This window comes from Pempheris klunzingeri, chromosome 9 (assembly GCF_042242105.1).
Source record: "Pempheris klunzingeri isolate RE-2024b chromosome 9, fPemKlu1.hap1, whole genome shotgun sequence".
Lineage (NCBI taxonomy): Eukaryota > Metazoa > Chordata > Actinopteri > Acropomatiformes > Pempheridae > Pempheris > Pempheris klunzingeri.
The window spans coordinates 13,894,902-13,917,576 of NC_092020.1; the positions used below are offsets into that span (position 1 = coordinate 13,894,902).

At 40.7% G+C, this 22,675-nt stretch overlaps 1 protein-coding gene across 1 annotated transcript in view; it reads right to left on the minus strand.

Annotated features, from left to right (window-relative positions):
* Window positions 1-21,643, minus strand: part of dock2-like (dedicator of cytokinesis protein 2) — a 94,874-nt gene extending 73,231 nt beyond the window's left edge. Inside the window, exons 1-21 of the mRNA XM_070836321.1 lie at window positions 21,572-21,643; window positions 18,740-18,823; window positions 18,229-18,269; window positions 17,969-18,024; window positions 17,785-17,881; window positions 17,548-17,696; window positions 17,111-17,246; window positions 16,280-16,437; window positions 14,704-14,785; window positions 14,331-14,466; window positions 13,618-13,693; window positions 13,360-13,436; window positions 11,469-11,719; window positions 10,933-11,031; window positions 10,672-10,744; window positions 10,275-10,378; window positions 8,336-8,534; window positions 6,532-6,629; window positions 6,343-6,432; window positions 5,960-6,060; window positions 3,602-3,736 (exon numbers count right to left, since the gene is read on the minus strand). Coding sequence (XP_070692422.1) covers window positions 3,602-3,736; window positions 5,960-6,060; window positions 6,343-6,432; window positions 6,532-6,629; window positions 8,336-8,534; window positions 10,275-10,378; window positions 10,672-10,744; window positions 10,933-11,031; window positions 11,469-11,719; window positions 13,360-13,436; window positions 13,618-13,693; window positions 14,331-14,466; window positions 14,704-14,785; window positions 16,280-16,437; window positions 17,111-17,246; window positions 17,548-17,696; window positions 17,785-17,881; window positions 17,969-18,024; window positions 18,229-18,269; window positions 18,740-18,823; window positions 21,572-21,614 — 2,285 coding nt within the window. The 5' untranslated portion in view covers window positions 21,615-21,643. The remainder of the gene's footprint in view (window positions 1-3,601; window positions 3,737-5,959; window positions 6,061-6,342; window positions 6,433-6,531; window positions 6,630-8,335; window positions 8,535-10,274; window positions 10,379-10,671; window positions 10,745-10,932; window positions 11,032-11,468; window positions 11,720-13,359; window positions 13,437-13,617; window positions 13,694-14,330; window positions 14,467-14,703; window positions 14,786-16,279; window positions 16,438-17,110; window positions 17,247-17,547; window positions 17,697-17,784; window positions 17,882-17,968; window positions 18,025-18,228; window positions 18,270-18,739; window positions 18,824-21,571) is intronic.
* Between the last annotated feature and the right edge of the window lie 1,032 nt (window positions 21,644-22,675).

Consider the following 22,675-nt stretch of genomic DNA (forward strand, 5'->3'; position numbering starts at 1 on the left):
AAGTGGTGGAGTGACTCATATTGCATTGAAAAAGTATAATAAAAAGTACTTTGCTCCTACAAGACTGATAAATGAAATTTTAGTGTAAGTTTGTAAAGAAAAGTGTACAAATTGCAAAGTCCCCTAGGGCATACTGTCATTTGTGATTTCTGGTTATATAAATAGTATCTGATTTGACCTGAAAATGTGACATTGTAGACCCCTTAGGTCAATCAGTGTAATTGTGAAAAGGCTAGCATTGATCAAAATATTGTTTGCTCTGTCAAACTTGGTATTTCTGTATCTGATAGATGAAATTGCAGCTCTTCAAGGTGATGAATGCTATTATGAACTATTTCTCATTATTTTAAGATGTGCTTTTTTAATTATCGTTGCTAGATATTCTGTCTTCCTATTACAAGAAATTATCTGATGACAAGAGTAAGATAAGAGTAAGATAGCTTGTAAAGACTCAATAGATTCAAAGTCATGATAATTAAATGAATGCAATGTGCTTCAATAGGAAAAGGAGAGAGAAAATTTAAAGAGGTGGAATGAAGGAAAGGGAGTATTTAAAGATGAGGGGAGGAATGGAGAAAAAGAGGACGAGGGGAGGATAACACAAAGGAGAAATGTAGAACATAGCAGGTGCTCAGGGGAAGGAAATAGAAACAGATACAACTGATGAGCTAGACTACAGGGAAGTAATGAAAACTATAGGGCGTGAAGGACAGAAAGAAGGTGAAGGAAAGAGCAAAATCTGGTACAGCGTGCCTTACATATTTTCGAAGTAAACATCACACACTTCTAATAGACTTTGCATGAACACAAAGCCGTTTGACAAGCTAATAAATCTTCAGTCCACCTATTTAACTATTAATGACTGCTTGTCTTGATGCTGATAATGATGGGCTCTTACAGATGCACCTAAAGCGCCAGTGGCTCCCTTGAATACCTGATTTTCTGTCTGCATGACATATCCTTATAGGAGGAGAAATAAGATGGGAAAACTTTAGATGCAGAGCAAGCTGAAGTCTGCAGGTAGTTGGGGGACGACAGATAGAGAAGGAAAGAAAGTCAGAAGGAGGGTGAGATTTATCAGTTCAGAGATACCCAGAGGATGTTGGCAACTGGGACTCGGTCAATCCAGGAGCAGTGGAGCAATAATGTGATGCACGTGCACATAAACGCGCACACACACACACATGCGCGCCCACATAAAGATATCTATTTAGACATATGATTGAATGTATACTGTATGTGTTGGCCTGTGTACAACAACATGCTTTCTCATGCACATTAACACACACATATACACACACACTAACTTGCGAAACTACACTAATGCATCAACACAAATCCACACACAGCCTATGAATAAATAAAACATCCACCACAGCGATAAACAAACACACCAATTTTAACAAATAAAGCCCACAATGCCCTCTGGAAGAGTAAAAAGACAGACTTTCATTGGCCACTGTACTTCGGTTGACAAACACATACACATAACAGCACATGCACACACATATGCCTACACAGAGGTCCACTCCCAAGTCATTTAAACAGTGACAGCAGCTTCTAACAAAGGCACACAACCCAAAACAACTGAGACAATAACATTGCATTATTATGTGAACAAACACTCAATTATGCACATGATTGTGTCTTATATACAGTGGGTACGGAAAGTATTCAGACCCTTTTTTTTCCTCATCAATCTACACACAATACCCCATAATAACAAAGTGAAAAATGTTTTTTAGAAATTTTTGCAAATGTATTAAAAATAAAAAACTGAAATATCACATGTGCATAAGTATTCACACCCGTGCATCCTGTTTCCACTGATCGTCCTTGAGATGTTTCTACAACTTGACTGGAGTCCACTTGTGGTAAATTCAATTGATTGGACTTGATTTGGAAAGGCACACACCTGTCTATATAAGGTCCCACAGCTGACAGTGCATGTCAGAGCAGAAACCAAGCCATGAAGTCAAAGGAATTGTCTGTAGACCTCCGAGACAGGATTGTATCGAGGCACAGATCTGGGGAAGGGTACAGAAAAATTTCTGCAGCATTGAAGCTCCCGAAGAGCACAGTGGCCTCCATCATTCGTAAATGGAAGAAGTTCAGAACCACCAGGACTCTTCCTAGAGCTGGTCGCCTGTCCAAAGTGAGCAATCGGGGGAGAAGGGCCTTGGTCAGGGAGGTGACCAAGAACCCGAGTGGCCAGACGGAAGCCTCTCCTCAGTAAAAGGCACATGACAGCCCGCTTGGAGTTTGCCAAAATGCACCTAAACGACTCTCAGACCATGAGAAACAAGATTCTCTGGTCTGATGAAACCAAGATAGAACTATTTGGCCTGAATGCCAAGCGTCACGTCTGGAGGAAACCAGGCACCGCTCATCACCTTGCAAATACCATCCCTACGGTGAAGCATGGTGGTGGCAGCATCATGCTGTGGGGATGTTTTTCAGCGGCAGGAACTGGGAGACTAGTCAGGATAGAGGGAAAGATGAATGCAGCAAAGTACAGAGACACCCTGGATGAAAACCTGCTCTAGAGCGCTCAGGATCTCAGACTGGGGCAACGGTTCACCTTCCAACAGGACAACGACCCGAAGCACACAGCCAAGATAACGAAGGAGTTGCTTCGGGACAAGTCTGTGAATGTCCTTGAGTGGCCCAGCCAGAGCCCAGACTTGAACCCCATTGAACATCTCTGGAAAGACCTGAAAATAGCTGTGCAGCAACACTCCCCATCTAACCTGACAGAGCTTGAGAGGATCTGCAGAGAAGAATGGGGAAAAACACCCCAAATGCAGGTGTGCCAAGCTTGTAGCATCATACCCAAGAAGACTTGAGGCTGTAATTGCTACCAAAGGTGCCTCAACAAAGTACTGAATAAAGGGTGTGAATACTTATGTACATGTGATATTTCAGGTTTTTATTTTTAATACATTTGCAAAAATTTCTAAAAAACTTTTTTCACTTTGTCATTATGGGGTATTGTGTGTAGGTTGATGAGGAAAAAAAAGAATTTAATCAATTTCAGGCTGTAACATAACAAAATGTGGAAAAAGTGAAGGGGTCTGAATACTTTCCGTACCCACTGTACCTGCAAACAAACACACATAGGTACTCAAGTCGCCCACAGGCAAGGCACGTCACACAGTTGTGGATCATGTGTTCTGATCTGTCAGCCTCTACTTCTGCGCTGTAGTTATAAATGATGTTTACACTTATCGTATGGAGCAGCTCTCGCCTCAGCACAGTAGGTGTCATAAGTCTCTCCTGCTGGAATTTTGTCTGTCTGGTTCTGTAGGCTGCCCATTCAGCAGCTCTGCCTGGTCATTAGCTCTCATTTGGACTCTGCACTTCATCATCAATGCTTATTAGCAACGTTAGTGCTGTAATCAGCAGCCTTTTCTCACAGAGCTGTCAAAAACGATTACCCCGACAATCCAGTGTCACTGGACTGTGTGTGTGTGTGTGTGTGTAAGGCTTCAGGAATCTCTATTTGCATTAGTGTCCAAAAAGAAATCACTATGATTAGAAATCATTAAGAGGAAATCATTGTCACAAAGATCAGTTCATAATAAGGTAAAGAAACACTCACTGGGAGTAGAGCATGCGCGAGCGGACAATGAACTTGAAGATGTATTCAAGGGCTTTGAGGGTTCGAAGGATGGGCTCACACCGTTCCCCTCGGCTGGACACGTCCAGATACCTCTTCAGCACCAACATCAGCTTTCTGGGAGAGAATGATACGAAAAAGTGAGAGAGAGAAAAGAAGAAAAGAAAACAAAATGAAGAGATAAAGAAAGAAAAGTGAAAAAGGAGGACAGAAATAAAAATCATTCAGTCAGAACTGTCATTGCATTTCTGATGTTCCACAGGTTGGAAAGTTAATCACCAACTCCATTTTTCACTTCCATAGAGCAGAAAGACAAGGTGCAACAGAGGGACAGTGAAAGAACGAGAGAGAGAGAGGAAGACTGGCAAGGAGGTAGAGGTGGAAACATGGCAAAATAGTATTTCACACCTCAACAGATGTACCTTTCACACTGCTCACATTTTTATTTGCCCTCAGATGCTTGGTGAAAAAAAAAAATCATTCTCCAACACACGCACACCCCACAGGCGTCTTTAGACACACACATAAATATTCCGGTGTATCAAAGCAGTTTGTGAGAGGTGTGGGTGGGACAGAGTTCACTCTAGGTTTATGACCTATCAGCATTTCTCTGCCTAGTCCCCCAATGGTATATGCAATACTAGCATATTCAGAACACATAAAACAATACTGTATGTCTACAGAGGGCTGGCTTTGCGATCGCTCTATTTCCATGAAATGGCAACAGGGGATCACCCTCTAACTGGTTTAAAACTACCCAATCCTCTTAAACAATAAAAGTCCCCTTAAAAAGTGAGCGCTAATCTGGCCTCTCTGCCGTCAGGGTGGCCTTGAAAATATTACCAGTGTTATTACCATTCAGTCTTCCCTGGTTTTGTTTTGGTGCATGGCTTAAAGGCAAGCACAGGAGGATTTATTCTTTTTTAAGAGCAAGAGATAGGGAGTTTAAATGTAGTGAGAGGGAGTTAGAGAGTTTTACATAACAGCCTCTGGACTGACAGGCGTTAAGCTCCACTGACCCTCTTAAAGAGGGTGAACACCAACACAGTGGCAGGGGAGGGAGGGGAGACAGATGAATGGATGGAGTGAAGAACAGAGAGGAAGAAAGAAAAGCGGTTAAGAGAGGAGTCGCTGGGATAATTGGACAAAAGGAGGCTGAGAGGAGGAGGAGCTGTTGGGGAAAAAGAGAGCAGGAGGAGTCAGGCATGTTTTTAATTTCCTAACTGAAGCTTTGGCAGTGCAAACAAATGTTTTCTCTAGTGCCCACTGAATCAAGTGAAGTGAATTAAGAGAGAGTAAGCAGCAGATAGAAGTGTTTGAGGAGCATGCCTGAGTGCTTTGGCTGCTACTCCACAAAGAGGCTGGGTTAAAACTCTGAATAGATGCGTGTACAGCAAAGTAGCATACTCTAATCCTGTTCAGTCAAGTGCTCAAAAGGCCAAAATACACACTGACCTCCAGTGGCAGCTGGATACAGTGCAGTATTTAATCATTTAACATTAGATCTTCAGGTGACTTTTAAATTGCCACAATAGGTTAAGCACATGTGTACCTTTGGCATGGATTATAATTTACCTTATACATTTGATTTCAACTTGGACAACCTACACTGATGCTGTATGTATTTTCTAATACTGCACTTTAAGCTGCTCTGTCCCAACCTTCTAGGAACCACAAAACAGTCTGTGTTTTTGGCTTGATGACAAAGCATTATTCAGATTATCTGATGGGATTTAAAAGATTTCATAATTCCCAAGTGGTGGGAGAATTACCTCATGAAAGATCATGTAATCCCTCATTTGAATTGCAAACAAGAACATTGCAAAACTTGCAGATACACTGTATGCATGTTTTCACACAAGAGTAGCACTGTATGTTTACATGTCCCTAAGGTCATACCTAAATTAAGGACTCAGCTGGCCCATATTAAAATTACTTAAATAGCCAATCGTGCTCAGTGAGTTTAAGTGGTATTCACTAAAGGGAACTGAACATTTTACTTTTTGGAGAGCAAACTTATGTAGAACAAATCCTCTTTTTCTAGTATCTATGTGACTTTTGTCATATTTTGCTCTCATACATGTTACATGTTGCTTGCCTGCAATGTTTATATTTGTCTTGTTGCTTCTTTCTCAGTCTGAATGCCTCAAATGTTGATTTAAATTTACCTATCTTTGTCAGATTTATGAAGGCGTTGAAACTTTGTTTGCCATTTGTTAGAATCTGATGGAAGACATACATGGAGGTGAGAACAATGCCTTCTGTCATTCAGAAACTCACAAAAGAAACATAACAGATTCAGATGACAGAAAGTGGGTTGTGATCCAGGAAATAACCTACTTGTAGGCCAATGTAGCGCTGAAATGCTGCTTGATGTAGGCCTCCAACACAGTGTTGAAGTGCTGGAACTTTCTGTCAGCGATCAGACCTATGATGTATATCTAGCAGACATGTGCGAAATAGAACGACAGTTACATATTTACAAAGCAGTAGACATTTATAAGACAGATGAGAAGTTATGTACAATCATCTGATAGACGTGTTTATTTGGAAAAAGATGGACAGGTAGACACAAAAATGTCAGTCTCGATACACAAAGAATCAGCCTGTCAGGAAAGCTGCATCTGTTGACGACACACACACACACACACACACACACACACACACACACACACACACTCAGAAATATTTGTTGGGAAAACACAAACACACCATAAACTCACCAAGGCATCAAACACGAGGATGTCGTAGTCGTCAGTCTGAGAGTGTTCCATCATGATGTTGAACAAGGCATCCAGAGTGTCCTGCAGAAACTACACACATATGTAACGACAAAGCAGAGGTCCAGTGAGAGCACACTCACAGCAAAATACACACTTATGCAAAGACACACCCGCATCCATATCACTGACCTTGACCACCTCCTCTCCGTCAATGATTTTGAGTTTCTCCAGGTTTTCTTTCAGGAGTTCAGGTCGAGTCCTCCACTTGAGCAGCCCCAGCAGGCCCACTGGAGAGGATACACACACAGAACATTTTCTGTTCAGCTGTCTGAACGTGTCCATTCATACACATGATGTTTTGCTAACGCCTGAATGCTGATCAAAGCTCTTGTAATTGAAACATCTTAGTTGACAGTGTAACGTTCCACTCTCTGTCCTTCAACATTTAACGATGCATGTCATCTTATGTATTGCACAGAATACATAAAAACTGTTGCCCTGAGTTTTAGTTGGTGACTTGTCACTTTTTAATATAATACAAAAGATGTGATGTGTAATTTGATTACTGTATTAAAATTGGAGCTGAAATAATTCCTCAATTTATCAATTACTCAACAGAAAATGAATGGGCAACAATTCTGATAATCTGCAATTTGCTGCTTTTCTCTGCTTTAGATCACTGTAAATGTAATAGTTTGGGTTTTGAATACACATTATATCAGTTGACCTCTGCATTTTTGTTCTTCTGTGTCCCAAACACATTTGTATTTATTCTATATTCAGTTATGTGTTCTCAAGTTTATCTCTGACTGATAAGCAACAATTTGTTAAGTGATGATTTGTAATGTGGACAGTCCCTGTTCCTCTGTTCAGTGAGACCTTCAGCTGAACAAGTCCACAGTTTCTGTCATTAATTTGGGTACAGTTTGACATGGGGCAGATTTCCATGTCTCTGTAGGGCTGCCCGCTTGAAGCTCACTGCTTTCCCTGTCCAATAATTTCTGACACACCATGCCAAGCCGCACATCTGGTGGGTGGCCCCAAACAACATTGTGTGCCTGCATGCCTAAAAGCTTGTGTGTGTGTGTGTGTGTGTGTGTGTGTGTGTGTGTGTGTGGTACAGGTGATTAATACTGCAGGATAATGTTCATTATAGTGATGGACTGGCTTCCTCAGTAACAGCTGTTGCACTGCACCTGTGTCTGATGCACCTTATTGTCTAGAGTGTCCGTGTGTGCATGCATTTATAGATGTGCACTTCAGCGTGTGTCTGCTTGTGTGGCTGCCTGCCAGAGCGTGTAGGACAAAATGACGATACTTGCTACAAATAAAACCTATGTATACACATATTTTCTCCATCCTTTGCTCAGTATCCCATGACTATACCACACACCAGACACACTTGCAGTTCTGGCACCATTAACCTAATTAACATACTGTTGACTCACTGTTAATTGGTTAGACGTCTCCTTTACCCTAACCCAAACCTCCCCTCACCCTTCGGCTTCTGTCATGCTGACTCAACTTTTAGCCCTAAACCTGGTGAGGTCAGACAAATGTTACCTACATTTCATTACAAATATGGGTTTTATGGGTTTTCTAAGAAAAAATCACCCATTTAGCTCCAGTATGAGCACTGGACCAGTAGTGTTTTCAGGCTTAAAGAGACCTTCTAAGCAGTGGATTTGTCCTCTCCCAATTTCACAGCCAGCCGATAATTCATTGTCTTGGTCTGGCCTTATTACTCTGTTGAAAGAAGATGTTAATTAATGTTTTTTTGACGTGTCAGGTTTAATTTCAAACACCCTCCTCCTCATAATTTATGCCCAAACCTTTCTTCAACTCTTGTGTGTATGTGTGTATGTGTGAATGTTTTGCCCTGCCAAGTCTCCCAAGAGTAGCTTAATGTCAACACAATGTCACAAAGGAGCTGCTTGAACATCGCAACACCTGCACCACACACACATGCAAACAAAAACACAGATACACCTACCATTCTGGGTGAGTTTGGTGGAGCAGACCAGGGTGGAGATACAGAAGCTGTCTCTAGAGCTGACTGACAGTCCTCCACTCCCGGACACGCTGCTGGAGCTGCGGCTCAGCGATGCCACCTTGTGGGGGTCACCATGGTTTTGGCGGGTAGAGGGTAATGACAAGTAGCAGTTCACATCCTCCATGCGCTTGCTGTCACCCTGAGAGGACAACATGAGGGAGTCATTTTTAACCCGATAATGTTGACACACCAGTAATGTTGCAACATCATTAATGATGGCACAGATGTTTGGTGGGTGGCACACCAGCATTGGGAAAAGAATTAGATTTCCTTTGTTTAGTCAAAATGTCTCGATGCAAATATGGCAGAAGAAGACAGACACACTGGGGTTTGTACACTTGCAGTGATTTATCAGGTCTGCCCTGAAGGAAACAAATGACAAACAGTGACTGAAGTTGCCAGTTACGCGGCAGTAATCCTCAGTGGTGACTATGCCATATCTACTTCTGCCAAACTGTAAACTTTGGAAACAGTAGAGCCAGGACAGTTTAGAAAAATAAAAGCACAAGCAAAAACAACACCAACTATTATTACAGCTTTTGCTCTTAGCTAGAAGGTGGAGATAAGCTAGAGTGAAAGGAAAGTGATTGGCATATTGATGCATTGATGTCTTTTATCTGTTTTGTTTATGTGATCGTACTTAACATACTGTATATTCTTCCACACATAAAATATCCATCCTCAGGTCATAGATTCAGTCAGACCTCAAAGCTCAGCACTGTACCCTTTAATGCCAAACCAGTAAGTAATAAAGAGTGAGTGGGTGAAAAAGCAGGGAGTAAGAGATTGAAGCCATGAGTGGCACAGAGATGGAGAGGAATGTAGGGATAACGAGAGATAATCGAGAGAGAGGGCACAGAGAGACTATTCATTTGGTCTTTGAGTGAATCATGAGTAATTAATCTTCATTGCGTTTGGCATTTAATCAATAAGGGGATTCAATCTTAGCTCTGGCTCATTTGGCAGGAAATCTATTTGGCTTATTCAACCTGTCTGGCCATAATCTCTCGTCCAGACTCACTATATGTTTGGGTCTGCTCTGATGATGGTTGCAGCTGGATAGACTGAAAGGTCAGAAATAAAGGGATACACTGCATAGATCTAAGTCTTCAGAAACCTTCTTTATCAGTTTGCATTTTTTGTTGCTTCAAGCACCTTAGCAAAGATCTAGTCATGTGGAGCTGTGGTCATCCTGCATTACATATAACTGAAACTTTGAAATTCTTTCTCTGCTAAATAAAGTATAAACATTATGAACTTTCCTCAAAGAAACAGTCTATCTGCCTTTTTCAATCATGTTTTAGTCAAATAATCCGTCGTGCTTCAATGACTTGTAAAGTCCCCCATTTACTTCACACCATTATATATACACATGTAGATGAAAATTAAGTGGGAAATGGCATTGAGCTTTAGTGCAGTTTAGAATAAACACCCCAGTCATTCATGTCTGACTGTGATTTATGAATCAAAATAATCCTGTAAAGTGGATGTGATATTAACCATCAGTATTTCAGATTTATTGTAGTTGGGCTGTCCAAAAGAGTAATGAGCTATGACCCTTTCTCGTCATAACAGACATACTATTGCATTTGTTACTCTCAGTGGAGCGTTTACATCTGTATAAGTCAGAGAGCTTTGTGTGTTGATCTGCTATTCAGTTGCATAATGGTGTTATTCTCTAAATTGGTGGTCAAAGATGATAGGATTTGGGTGACAATAAAGACGTTATATATCCACTTTTGAGTATATCACACATTCAGCAAATTGAAATGTGTCTACTTTATTCTTTATTTGATTTGTTTGTTCTTTAGAGGAGACACTAAGCCCGTTCATGAGTTCATCTGTTTTCTTTCTGTAAGTGATCTGTTGTGATTCTGACCTTGAACACTACAAGGTCATGCTGCCCATCTTGTAGAACTGTCCCATCCTCCTTCATCAGGCGCACAAAGGCCATGGCAAAGTTCTTTTCACTCTTGTCCTTCGCTGGAGACAAAGTAGAATGATTTGTAAACAGAAGGAGGGAGAGTCAGGAGAGAAACACATCAGGGAAAATAGAAAAGGAGAAGGGAGGGTGACAATTCAGGCATTCGAGGAGGAAAGACCATTGATTTGTATAATCAAGTGTGTGTAATGAGGCCTTGGGTCATTTGCCAAATTGCCCCTAATCATTCACCCTTTTCAGCATCACATTATGCTCAGGAGACCAGAGGAGAGTAGTTAAGAGTGTGGATGTATGGAGACAACAGGGAGGCAGAGAACGAGAGGCTGGTACTCACACTCCTGGGAAGAGCGGTGCCTGAACATAAAGCGTAAATGAATTCGGTGCATTTCTTCCAGAGGGACTGCCACCTGGGGGACACCTCATGTTATTGTAGAATATAAAATAACACATTACTTTAAATTTTAAACATATACCATGATACTGACTTTGGAAGAATGCAAATGCTATATAAACACCTGTGGCGTAGGTGTAAGTAATATTATACAACTAAATTGTTAGCTCTGCAACTCGCACATACACACAAATGCACACATACCTTAATTGTCTCCATCCAGCGCGGCTGTTTCACTTGGTAGTAGATGACAGATCTGTACTCACTCACCACCTTATCCCCTGCTCCCAGACAGATTGAGTTCTGGGAAAGAGGGAGGGAGAGAAGAATATTTGTCATATTGAGCTGAAGGAGTTTATGTTTGTGTGTGCATGTGTATATATATGTGTGTGTGTGTGTGTGTGTGTGTGTGTGTGTGTGTGTGTGTGTGTGTGTGTGTGTGTGTCTGTGTGTGCGTCCATGTATGCCCAAGACGGATTTTCATTCTGGGATCAAGCCATGTCTATGTGCCCTCTGAATATGAGAGGGTGAGTAAACGCTTCATCAGTGCCATGCTTGCTCACTGGCCCATACCACCTCAATCTCTTAAACACCACACATACGGTAGACGTACATACACACTTTAGCACCTGCACACTCTACCTCAAACGCCACACATACACAAGCCAATCCTTATCCTCTCTCCAAAATAGATACACCGTCACCGAACATGCTTAACCTCATCTCTTCACGTTGCTCACCTGTATGACCTTTCCCTCCATATCACAGACCCACATGATGACTTCCACGTTTTTCTGCGTCGTCTTGTTGTATTTGTCAAAGTCGCCGCCCTGTAAGGTGAGGTAGATGTCATTGCGAACATCTCCCGGCATGATGATCTCTGGGAAGCCCAGCTTGCGGGCCACCACGGTGCTGCGGTCCACTAGGTGAGGATATTCCTTCCTGATCTGAACTATGTCCCCTACCAGAGCCTTCATGGTCACCCACAGACCTGTAAGGAGGAGAAGAGAGAAGGCTTTGTATTAATGTTTGTCGTGGTTGCATTTTCAGGTCCGCAATTAATAAGAAGACCATCATAGGACTCTCAAGAAGATGTGAAATTTAGACATATTGCATAGCACATATTGTCTGAGATACATTACTAAATTGACATGGGTTCTTAATGTAAAGATTAATAGTTTAACAAGTTGATGATACATTATATAAGTAGAGAAACTGCATTTCATTCTGGGATTTCATATAAAGATGTCCATGACAAGTAAAGAACCTTCATCAGGCCTGTAAGAGACAAAATTTAATAGTGACCAAGGGTGATCACCCGAAAACAACTTAGGAAAGCACAGGGTCACAGGGTATGTGTAGATGTCAGGGAGTCATGTTTAATACTTCACAGAAGTTTGTTTGACCAAATATCAAATTAAATTTCTCTAGACAAATAGGTCCCTATTTTAAATCAGGGATCCAGAGGGTGTTTTCATTTTCCTCCTCAGGTAAGCAAATTCAAATTAAGGCCAAATGAATGAATAAGGAGGTTCAAGGCTCTGTAGAATTCAAACTGAATTTAAAACATTTTAAAATGTTTTAGGGACAACAGAAACCCTGAAACATTAGGCCTAAGAGCTGAACTTAAAGTGAGATCCACTTTATGAAACATTTTAGTGTAACATAATGTTAAAGTGTTCCAAGGTGAACTAGGGATGTGAAAATGTGCTGTTGTTGCAGGCTAGACTGTAATCAATACTATAAAATTTCTATCTCCTGTTAGTGGAGGGGGTGTGAGAGAGGGAAGCAAAAGAGACAAAGAAAGGACGAAGGTGTTATCATAACAGGCAGAAATTTAGTGCCTAACAATAAAGGCTTTCACAACTTTCTGACAAATTATGTGAGAAAGCACTGACAAAGAATGGACAGAGTAGGGGAAAAGGGTGAGCTATTTTAGGGAAATACATGGTTGGTGAAATCTAGACTATGTCACAAACCCACATTTTCAAGGCTAACCACATGCCTACAGGGAATGCATGTCAGCATGAGTGTGTGTGCGTGTGTGTGCGTGTGTGTGTGCGCGCGCACTGTAGCAGAAACTGCTCAAAATGAGAGTAAGGAGAGATTGAGGGTAAGTAATGTTAAGAACAGACATCTGGTAGCCTCAGGTGCTCCTTCCATATCTGCTCATCCAGGTCCTCCTTTCATATCTAGGTTATACCCAGGGACTTCAGGAGCAGGAGAGAAGATAAAAGCTGAGTGATATGACAGTGCTGTCCAGTGCAGTCCAGTGGGTACTCTATGTGGAACAAGCCAGTGCCACACATGTGGGCTGCCATAGCCAGCCATAAACATGAGGTAGTGGGCAGTGAGACTGGAGGCTAGTGAGGGAGAGATAAAGGGTAAGTAATACGAAAACATCGGCTCAAGGGCACACACTATCCATCAGGATAATGTCTTTCGTTCTCACCCACGGAGCAGAGAGAAGAGGTGAGGATGCGTTGAGAAATGGCCATTTTGTATGACCACAAATAACTGAAGTGTACACAGCCCAATGGGAACCTTCAGTGCATACAAGTTTGGTGGAATAGTCACATGGCCTGCAAACTAGAAGAAAACAGAGCAAAGCCTGTAAATGCAAAACAGTACCTTGGCCACCACTGTCTCCTCGCAATGCCGTCACTTTGTTCAGCAAGGAGTGGAGAAAGTCATTCTCAGCAACTACCCTGGAAACAAACACACACGTGCACACTTGAAAACACACAGAAACCTTTTAATCTTAAAATCGTGCAGATGCTCAAAACTTAACAGACATAAAATTGCAATACAGCTATTTTAATTACAGGGAGGATCTGTGACCAGAGATTTAAGTTTTTTAGAGAAGAAAAGGCAGAAAATGGGACATACGGGAAGAAGGGGATGAAAAACTGCTTCTCCTCATCGCATTCCATCTTCCCTTTGATGATATCACTAATGTCCATCACTGTCGAAAAGAGAAAACAAATGCGTCTGTGATGACAGAATCAAAGAAAAATGCTATACAATCATTTCTGATGGTGGATTCACATCAGTCAACGATGACAGCCTCTGTGAACATTTTGTGTATAAAGCTCTCATCACACGCTAGTGAAAAACAGGCCTTACTACACAACCTGATATCTGTTTTCTAAGGTTATATGAGGATACATGCAACTTTTTCGAGGAACAATAAACCTGTGGACTATGGTTGTGCAGGGTAGCTCCCAGGTGTAAATATGGACAATAATACCTGCAGCAGATAAAAGAAATAAATAAAAGAAGATTAGTCTGACCTTTAGGGAATAAAAGTAAAAATTACCCAAGAAACTACCAAAGGCCATTATTGTTTATTAAACAAACTAAAATTTTCCATTGGAACGAGGCAAAACTGCCTTTCTCTGTCACCAAATATAACACGGCTTTAGTAGAGAGGCTCCTTAAAGCGACACTGGTAAATATTGAGGATACATAGAAATCTTTCTGATTATTAGACTTGGTAAGTCTAATAACTACAATCAATACTTTGCTAATTGTTTGATCATTTGGAATTTGCAACCTAGCAGCACCTTCAACTAAAATAAAACGGGTTGCCACTAAAGTACCTGCCACTCCAAACGGCCGTCTCAGGCCCAGAGTGTACTTCCTGTTATTCGCCTCTTTCAGGTCCATCCTGCCAACTCGCACTATTTGACAAATGAGATAAATCTTCTCTCTGCTGAGGTCCTTGTTCCCCAGGTCCTGATAAAGTACAACAGGGGAAAGAGAACAGAGAGAAAATAAAGCAAAAGAAGAAGTGGGATTGAGTGGGAATAAGAGATATAAGGGTGAAAAGATAGAGGAGAGAGAAGTTTGGGGACCGAGGGTTAGTGGGACAGAATGAAGCTCCTGAGAGGGAATAAATACATTCACTGGTATAATATGCAGTGTCTGTAGTGCTCAGAAACAATGTGACAGTGCCCTCCTGTGGTCACTTACTGTAAAGACAACCTTCAGATTGTTAAGCATGTCAATCTCCATGGGGAATCCTTTGCTACCCCAGCGTACCAAGTAGTTCTCACTGCAGCAAGCATGGAAATCAGACACACAGCATATCTGTTACATAACTGCTATATATTATACCGTGTAATGTTTAAATGTACAACCACACATAGTATCAGAAACTGCAGTTGCAATAAAGATCATCTCACATCTCATTCCCTTTGAGTGAAAATATATACACTTACTGATGTGCCATTACATTCTGAGAAAATTAAGTTCAAATGTTACAGTTATCCCCTGATTGGTGTGTGAATGCACTAATGTAACGCAATTCAGCCACATGAGAATTTGCACTGAAGTGCTAAACGTGCAATCCCTCTATTCCCGATAGCATTTTCCTGACATATAGGCATGTACTAGGTACTGGCAGAGAGAAGAACAGAAAGAGAGCAAGAAAGACACACAGGTGATGTCTATAAGTATAGATACAGAGGGGTAGATCAAAGGTGAGAAAAATTTCACACCCTCCTAAAACAGTCCTGTCAAAAAAAAAGTATTTTTTCAGAGAGACAGACTGAATGGATAGTACAAAGCAAAAACGCGAAGCATTTCACTAATCAAACTTAAAAATCTTAACAAGTGCAGATGAGACAGAAGAGAATTAGACATCAGGACAAATGGTAAGAACATAAGAGACAATCAAATGGTGAAGAATGCATGTATATATATGTTGAGAAAAAGATAATCAATCCAACTCTATCTTAATACTCCCGACTGCAGAGGCTGAGACATAGATATACCCAGTATGACAGTGAGTGACAGGGCTTAGCATCAGCACTGTCAGGCACCACATAGTGCTGCCAGTCAGTATCTGGTGCTCTATAATTTGTGTTTCTGTATTCAAATTTATGGCATACCATTGTTCTAATTTAGGATTAACAATGGAGGAGAGAGGACAAATGAGGAAAGAAGAGAATGAGAGGTATATAGACGTGTCGAAAATGAAGAGAAAATCAGAGAGTGTGTGTGGGCTGGAGTGTGTGTGTGCGTGCATGCATGCACATTTTAGACAGCTGAGGGATGGACGAAATGTATTAAAAAATTTGCACATGAATTCTAACTCTAATTCAATTCTACATAATTTCAATTCATTTTTAGACTGTAAATGGTACTAAGAGGGGTACAGTGGAGGGTGGATCCACTCAACCCAAATTTTGCCATATTTTTATTTTATTCAATGGATAGAGTTTACTTAAGTCATGATCTAAGTCCTTCACATACAATATTCAGAGTCATAAGCAATGTCACATCAATATAAGCTTTCAAGAAACAGCACTAGCTGTTTATATTCATGCACCTTGTTTTCTATCATGTGACTCAATTTTAAAGTAATGAAAGGGGAGTTAAATTAAATCTTCCTTAACATCAGTTTATTACTTGAAGCCTAAACAGACACATTTAAACTTAATTGTGAATCCTGATCATCCTGAAAAGAATACACTGCCACTCTCTAAAATACCAATGGAGGCTCACTGTATGAGGCCAGGGACTAAGAGAGAAGGGCAAGTGACACCTGATAATGGTCTGTTTGATGGGGTCATAGAGGGACATGAAGAGCTCCGAGTCCTCTCCGATGCGACACACAAAATTCCTGACAAACACGTAGAGGCTGTGGGTGGGGGAGGACTGGATCCGCGCTGAGATCCCACTGTGGTCTGTCTGGATGTTGGACTGCAGGAGAGGACATTAGTTATTGGAGGTTAACTATGGACAAGGGTTTAACAGGATAAAATATCAGCCAAAAGCCTCAACTTCAAGATCCTAAAAATCTTGTTGGCTGGTATTCCAATTAATAAAAGCTGGTTACTTCATTCTGGGATGTACAAGCTGCAGCATCCAGATTGTGGGTTTTTCAGAAAGAACAAAAGTCACTGAATAAAAAAAAGAAATCGTAATAGAGTGCACTCCAATGAATCAGTGTTGAAATGTAAAATAGGCTTTATGGAGTTGAAGTTAAGTCTAGCCAATTTATGAGGAAGTGAATTCTTAATAAGTCTTCGTTGGCAGACATGATTGGCAAGCCGAATCTATTATTCATGGCATTGTCATGCAGATGAATCTTCATTTTAACTAAATGAAATGACAAAATTGTGATCCCACCCATAGAGTATCTTCACAATAGCTTCTACATTTTCCAATATTCCCAGGAAAATCTCTTGGTAAACAGGTCTCTGGACAGTCTAGCACAGTCAAATCACAGCTGTTGCCAAATAAATTAAATAAAAAAAATAAACTTAAATAAATTGATTTAAAAATGGTATCCCGTCCACCAAAGATATTCTGTCTCTTGCCCATTAAACATGTGGCCCTCTCCCTACTGGGTTCACTGCCTTCTTATCCTTACCTGCTCCTCTTTGATGCGTTCATTGATCTTAACAGTGGCATTCTCGTGGGCCCGAAACAGATTGATGACACTAGTGCGCTCCGGCTCCAAAATGTTCCCGTCCTCATCCCGAACCACCAGGTCCAGCTCCAGGATCCTGTAGTATAAGGAGGCAGGAGAGGTGAGGATTGATGAGATTATTGGAAGGTGAACAAAGGACAGAGAACAATGAAAGGGCAACAAGTGTAGGTGGAAATAGGCGAGGAAAGCAGACAAAGGGGAGACAGAATGGAGGAGGGAGCAGAGAGAAAAGAGAGATAAGGGAGGAAGATACTGAAAGAATAGTGCTTCAAAAGGTGTGAACAGGTAGATGAGATGGGAGGAAATTAGCTGGTGTGACAGACTGACATTAGTTAGAAAAATTGCAATCCAGTGATATTGTTTTTGAGCAGGCATACTTGTTTCCATAGTCAATCTTGGAGGTGACTTTCTGCTTAAGCTCCTTGAATTCATCACTGGGCAAAGTGCCAGACAGGAGCTGTGAACGCCACTCCATCAGCTCCCACATCAGTCTCTGGACCTGCTTCACACGAACCTGTTTATTGGCCTGGACAGGTAGATGTATGGTGTTACACTCGCACAGACACACACACATTCGCATACACTGTTTTTGCCTTTTTGCTTTTTTTTTTTACCACAAAGAGCTGTTTCCATATGCTTCCCCATTCCCTCAATGTGGTGGTCACTTCCTTCACCAAGGGCATCTCTGCAGACATCACTACCTCCTCATCTCTGTAGTAACACACATACATGAAAACAGAACAACTGCAAACAAAAAAAAAAACTTGGAGACAGATAAGAGTGTTTACTCCCACTCACCCTCGTCTCTCAACGATGACCTCTTTAAGATGGACAAAACTGGCAGGGAACACTCCCTGGAGAGGAATATGTGTGAGGAAGATGAAGACGAGAGACAAAACTTGAAAAGAAGGTATCCCAATTGCATATAGCAGTTAAATGTCCCGCATTATGTCTTTTTATCACCTTTCTGTCAAAGTGATGCACAATGTGGTGTAAAAACTAGGTTCTGTGTGTGTGTGTGTGTGTGTGTGTGTGTGTGTGTGTGTGTGAGCTCTTACCTGCTGGGCTTTGTTCCTAGCCAAGTAGCCCCTGTACCATCCTAAAAGACAAACTGACTGTCATCTTACTGCCATCATACCACACTGACATCTCTACAGGCTCTAAGGCTTTTGGTGTTTTGTGAAATTTCCAAAGGTGTTTAGATTGTGGGAAGACAAACCTAAAGGGAAACTAAAATGCATTCAATCTTGAACTGGTATAACATTGACCTAATATTTGTCAACTATCCTACTTGTAGTTCTTGGCATTCTTATCCTGTTTTATTCTATTTCACAATCTGTAAGTGCTAACTTGTCTCATTTGTCATTGTGTTTGATGCAGCTGGTTTATAATCAGGGAAAATATGTCTGTATTAGGACATGCCACACGTAATATCACAGATGCAAAATATTAGCATATCTCACAGTAGGACATGCTAAAATCAAATTAAAATGGTTATTTAGGAGCACCATGCAACAGAAGTGATGTTCAATTTAATTTAACAATGTTTATGTTTCAAGATATTCTTACCATCACAGACCTCCTGGATGTGGACCATATCTCCTACCTCGAGGGAGAGCTGCTTCTCTCCTTTCCCGACAAAATTCCATTTTACTAAAAAAAGGAATTGTTACAATATGATGAGGGATACATTTGATAGACCCTTGTTTAATGGAAAAGCAATGAAAAAAACTCTCCAAGAACACAAACACCAACTCCTCTCATGTTATGAATGCTAGCAGTAAACTAGCTTGAATGGTGTGCAGCAGATCCTTGGTAACCGTGGCAACAGGTGTCCTTGGCTTCAGGCTGTCGCTGGAGTAGCTATGGAGAAACACTTTCAGACTAGCTACAAGTATTATGATGGAAGAAAGCCTTGAATGCCTTGAAAATAGTTAATCTCATGTAGAAACGCAGGACCAGTCAAACTGTAAGACCAACCAATGAATGAACAACAATGGAGCCAACAAACCTCTTCTTTTTTTTTTTTTCATGCTTCTGCATCAAAAATGTGTTTACATGGGCAACATGATGCCAATTCACCTTGCCTATAAAATCATTTACCCTACATAGAGCTGAAAATGATCTGATTAATCAATTAAGACAATTTTATCAGTTCTAGTCAACTGAAAGAAAGTTATTCTGAAACCATTTTGATAACAAATACATCAGGCTCTGGAATTTCTAAATATTTTCGGATATTTTAAAGACTAAATGATTAATTGATTAATTTAGAAATTAATCAGCAAGCACCAGGAATAAACACTGCAAAAGAGAAGGCAGAGCACTAGCAGCAGCTTCTGTAAACAGCCTCACCATCATTCATCATCACCATTTGCTGCAAAAAGTCAACTCCAAATTTTGCTCCATTTGTGTTTAACGCAGCAGTTGTAACTTTTATAAAGAAAGACTTAAATAATATTTGATGAAACTGTGGCTATATCCTGACAGTAGTAAATTTCATTTCACCTTACTCAACAACCATATCAATATGCTGCACACCGTGTGCGTTTACATAGTGTACATAGTGTAAATATTTATTATCATTATAATATACATTTATCTACTATTGCTTATTTTTTCTATTTGCTGCTACATGCGAATTTCAGTAAAGTCTCATCTCCCATCTCATGAGACAGGCAAATTGTGAAAAAAAAAATCTGCTTCCTTTGACCCCTCTCAGTGCTCCTGATGTCAAATCACCGCGCCTGAATGAAAACAACCAATCAGAGCAGGAAGACTCTCTAGCTGAGTGTCAGTCACTGCTCTTGTACACACTGTGGAGCCCCGCTCTCCCACGCATGCTCTCACCTAATCAAGCTCAACATCTTCAACGACAGCAATGAAAAAACATGTTATTTCTAGCTATGTGGAGAATACTTCATGTTTCTTTTTTACTCCGGGCACACACAGGAAGGGGAGGCTCAGTGAAGCGCCATGATATATCAAGTGTCGGGCAAGTGTCATTATGGCTGTTCACACCAGTAGTGCATTACTCCGTGCAGGTCAACAAGCGATTCTATACCTCTGTTCTTTTCCAATCACATGTAGATCAATAATGTCAATGCAGTGTTACTGTTGTGTACCTATTATGGACGTTATTGTACACCTGGCCTCTTCAGTTGCCGTAGTTAGCCTGAGTGTGCATGACAGCTTCCTCTGCTGGGAGGGGCTTTGGAGGCAGAACTGAAGCACGCTGGGGAGGGAGCTGGAAACTGTACTCTTTCAAAGTCTAAGAGAGGCTAAGTCCACTCTCTTAATCCTACCAACTGCTGCTTTAATGGTTTGGGCACTAAACAAGCAGTGACAGAAATGACTGATAAACTAAGTAGCTCTGTATTTAGACTGTATATTTAAAAAAGTGGCACACTATTTTAAGACCAGTACATTAATGAAGATAGATAATACTTCCAAAATGAAAGTATAGAGTATATACAATTCATAACACTATGTGGTTTTAATTAAGTCTTTCTGCAGTATTGAGCTGTAGGGCTTCAAACTCAAACTAACTTTCTTCCTTCTTCCTCCACTTCCTGTGTTGTAGTCTTACACAGACCAGGAAGACAGTCAGTGTAGATACAATAGATATACACCACTTCATTAAGTAGGCAAATCATATAAGTAACAGATTTAAAGTGGCTTTTATAAATTCATTGTTATTTTCTCTATCGATCTTAAGATATAAGAATTATATAAAAATGTAACATTGCCCTCACTCACTGTCTACAGTACAAAATATATACCTAACTTATTGCAAGTGATTGATAAATCATTGCATCGTCTACTGCAGGCCAGGGTAACTCTGCCATTACAATCTGTATTAAAACTCAGAAATCTGTATTTTTGATTGTGTCCATCTTGCATATTATCTAACGGTAACACATGCTGATCAGCTCGGCTATATTCAACCCACATATCAGTTTAACTACAGATTGTACAGAGAAGTTTTGATTTCAGTCTAGGATTTGTTCCTGTTGCTTATATCAAATGTTTTCACTTCAAAAATTTAAACTTTTAATCATTTCTCTTCTTCGTGCATAATGCGTAATGCATGGAGACTACCTACTAACTGCTGCTCATTTCTCCATCAGCTTAGGATGGGAGGTAATTTTGCTTGTAATTTAAATATTTTAATGTGAATATGATACTAAATTTTAAGTTTTTGGAGGGACTACATCTGATGTGTACATCCTAAAGCACCTGTTCAGATCCTGTTGAGCAGGAAATGCGAAGCATTCAGTGTTCTCATTATCGTTCACAACATGACTAGTTTACCATCACCCCCAAAGAGACAGACACTAAAGCAACATGTATGTCCATGTACACACACACACACGCACAAGTGAGCACATACTGACGTACCTACACCATACCGCTCCGAGATGGTCCTTGTCCAAGGAGCCATGATTGCATGTCCTTCGCCTACTTCACCTACTTTCTACTCGTCTTTCTGATTCTCTCTCTCTCTCTCTCTGCTGAGTCTGTTAAACTTCTCACTTCTCTATTTTTTTTTACTTTAAATGAAAACAATAAGCCCATCCCCCCTTGTTTCTCTTCCTCTTCTGTCTCTCCTCTCTGCAGTCTGGCGGTTACAGGAAGTGGGTGAATACAACATGGTGGAGGCCTACATTGCCCACAGGCCTGTGCGGAGTGTGCTTTGCTCATTTGGACATAGTGGATTACCTTATCTGATTATAATTGACTGTAAAACATCAGCAGCATGTGTCGCATGTTTCAAAAGGATTACAGATGCTGAGGAGAGTTCACAAAATTATCCACAATGTCAAAACTGATAGTTTTGCACTTCTCATTAGAGCAAAGCTGGGCCTAAACATGTCCCTCTTTAAGATGCAGATTTAAAGCGACAGAAAGTAACTTATATTTGTGATAGATTCTCAAATCTGAAGAAAATGTGTCGTGGATACCATACAGTGTGCAAAGTGCCTGAACCATGGAGGACTTCACTCGATCACCTGCCAGCTCACACGGTCAGCATGCTCTCGCCTCTTCTCTATGTGCATCATCCTTCAAGCTTGTGAAAATAAATGTGTTATAAGTTACAAGAAGCAGCTCCACTGGTTGTGTTCATTTATAGATCACCTCAGATCACACCAGCTTTGTTCTCATCTCCTCTCTCCTTCAGCCACAACAAAAAAAAAGATAAGACTTGAAAAAATCCCTGTAATCAGACTCGATGGGGAAACACTACACCATTAATAATTTTGTGTTTTTCAAAGAGGAAATCAGCAGGATGTTTTAAAATTAGTATCACTTCTTATAAATACACATAATATAGCTAATTGTAAAATTCAGCTTTAGAAATGTGATTTGGATGTCTCTGTGGGCAATACAACAAAAATCCTGAATCTCAAATACAGCGTGTTTGTCTTCTGTTTATCAATCTGACTGACTCCGACTAGGTGAAAGGCAAATGGAGAGCTGCAGCTGTGATCCTGCACGCTGTAA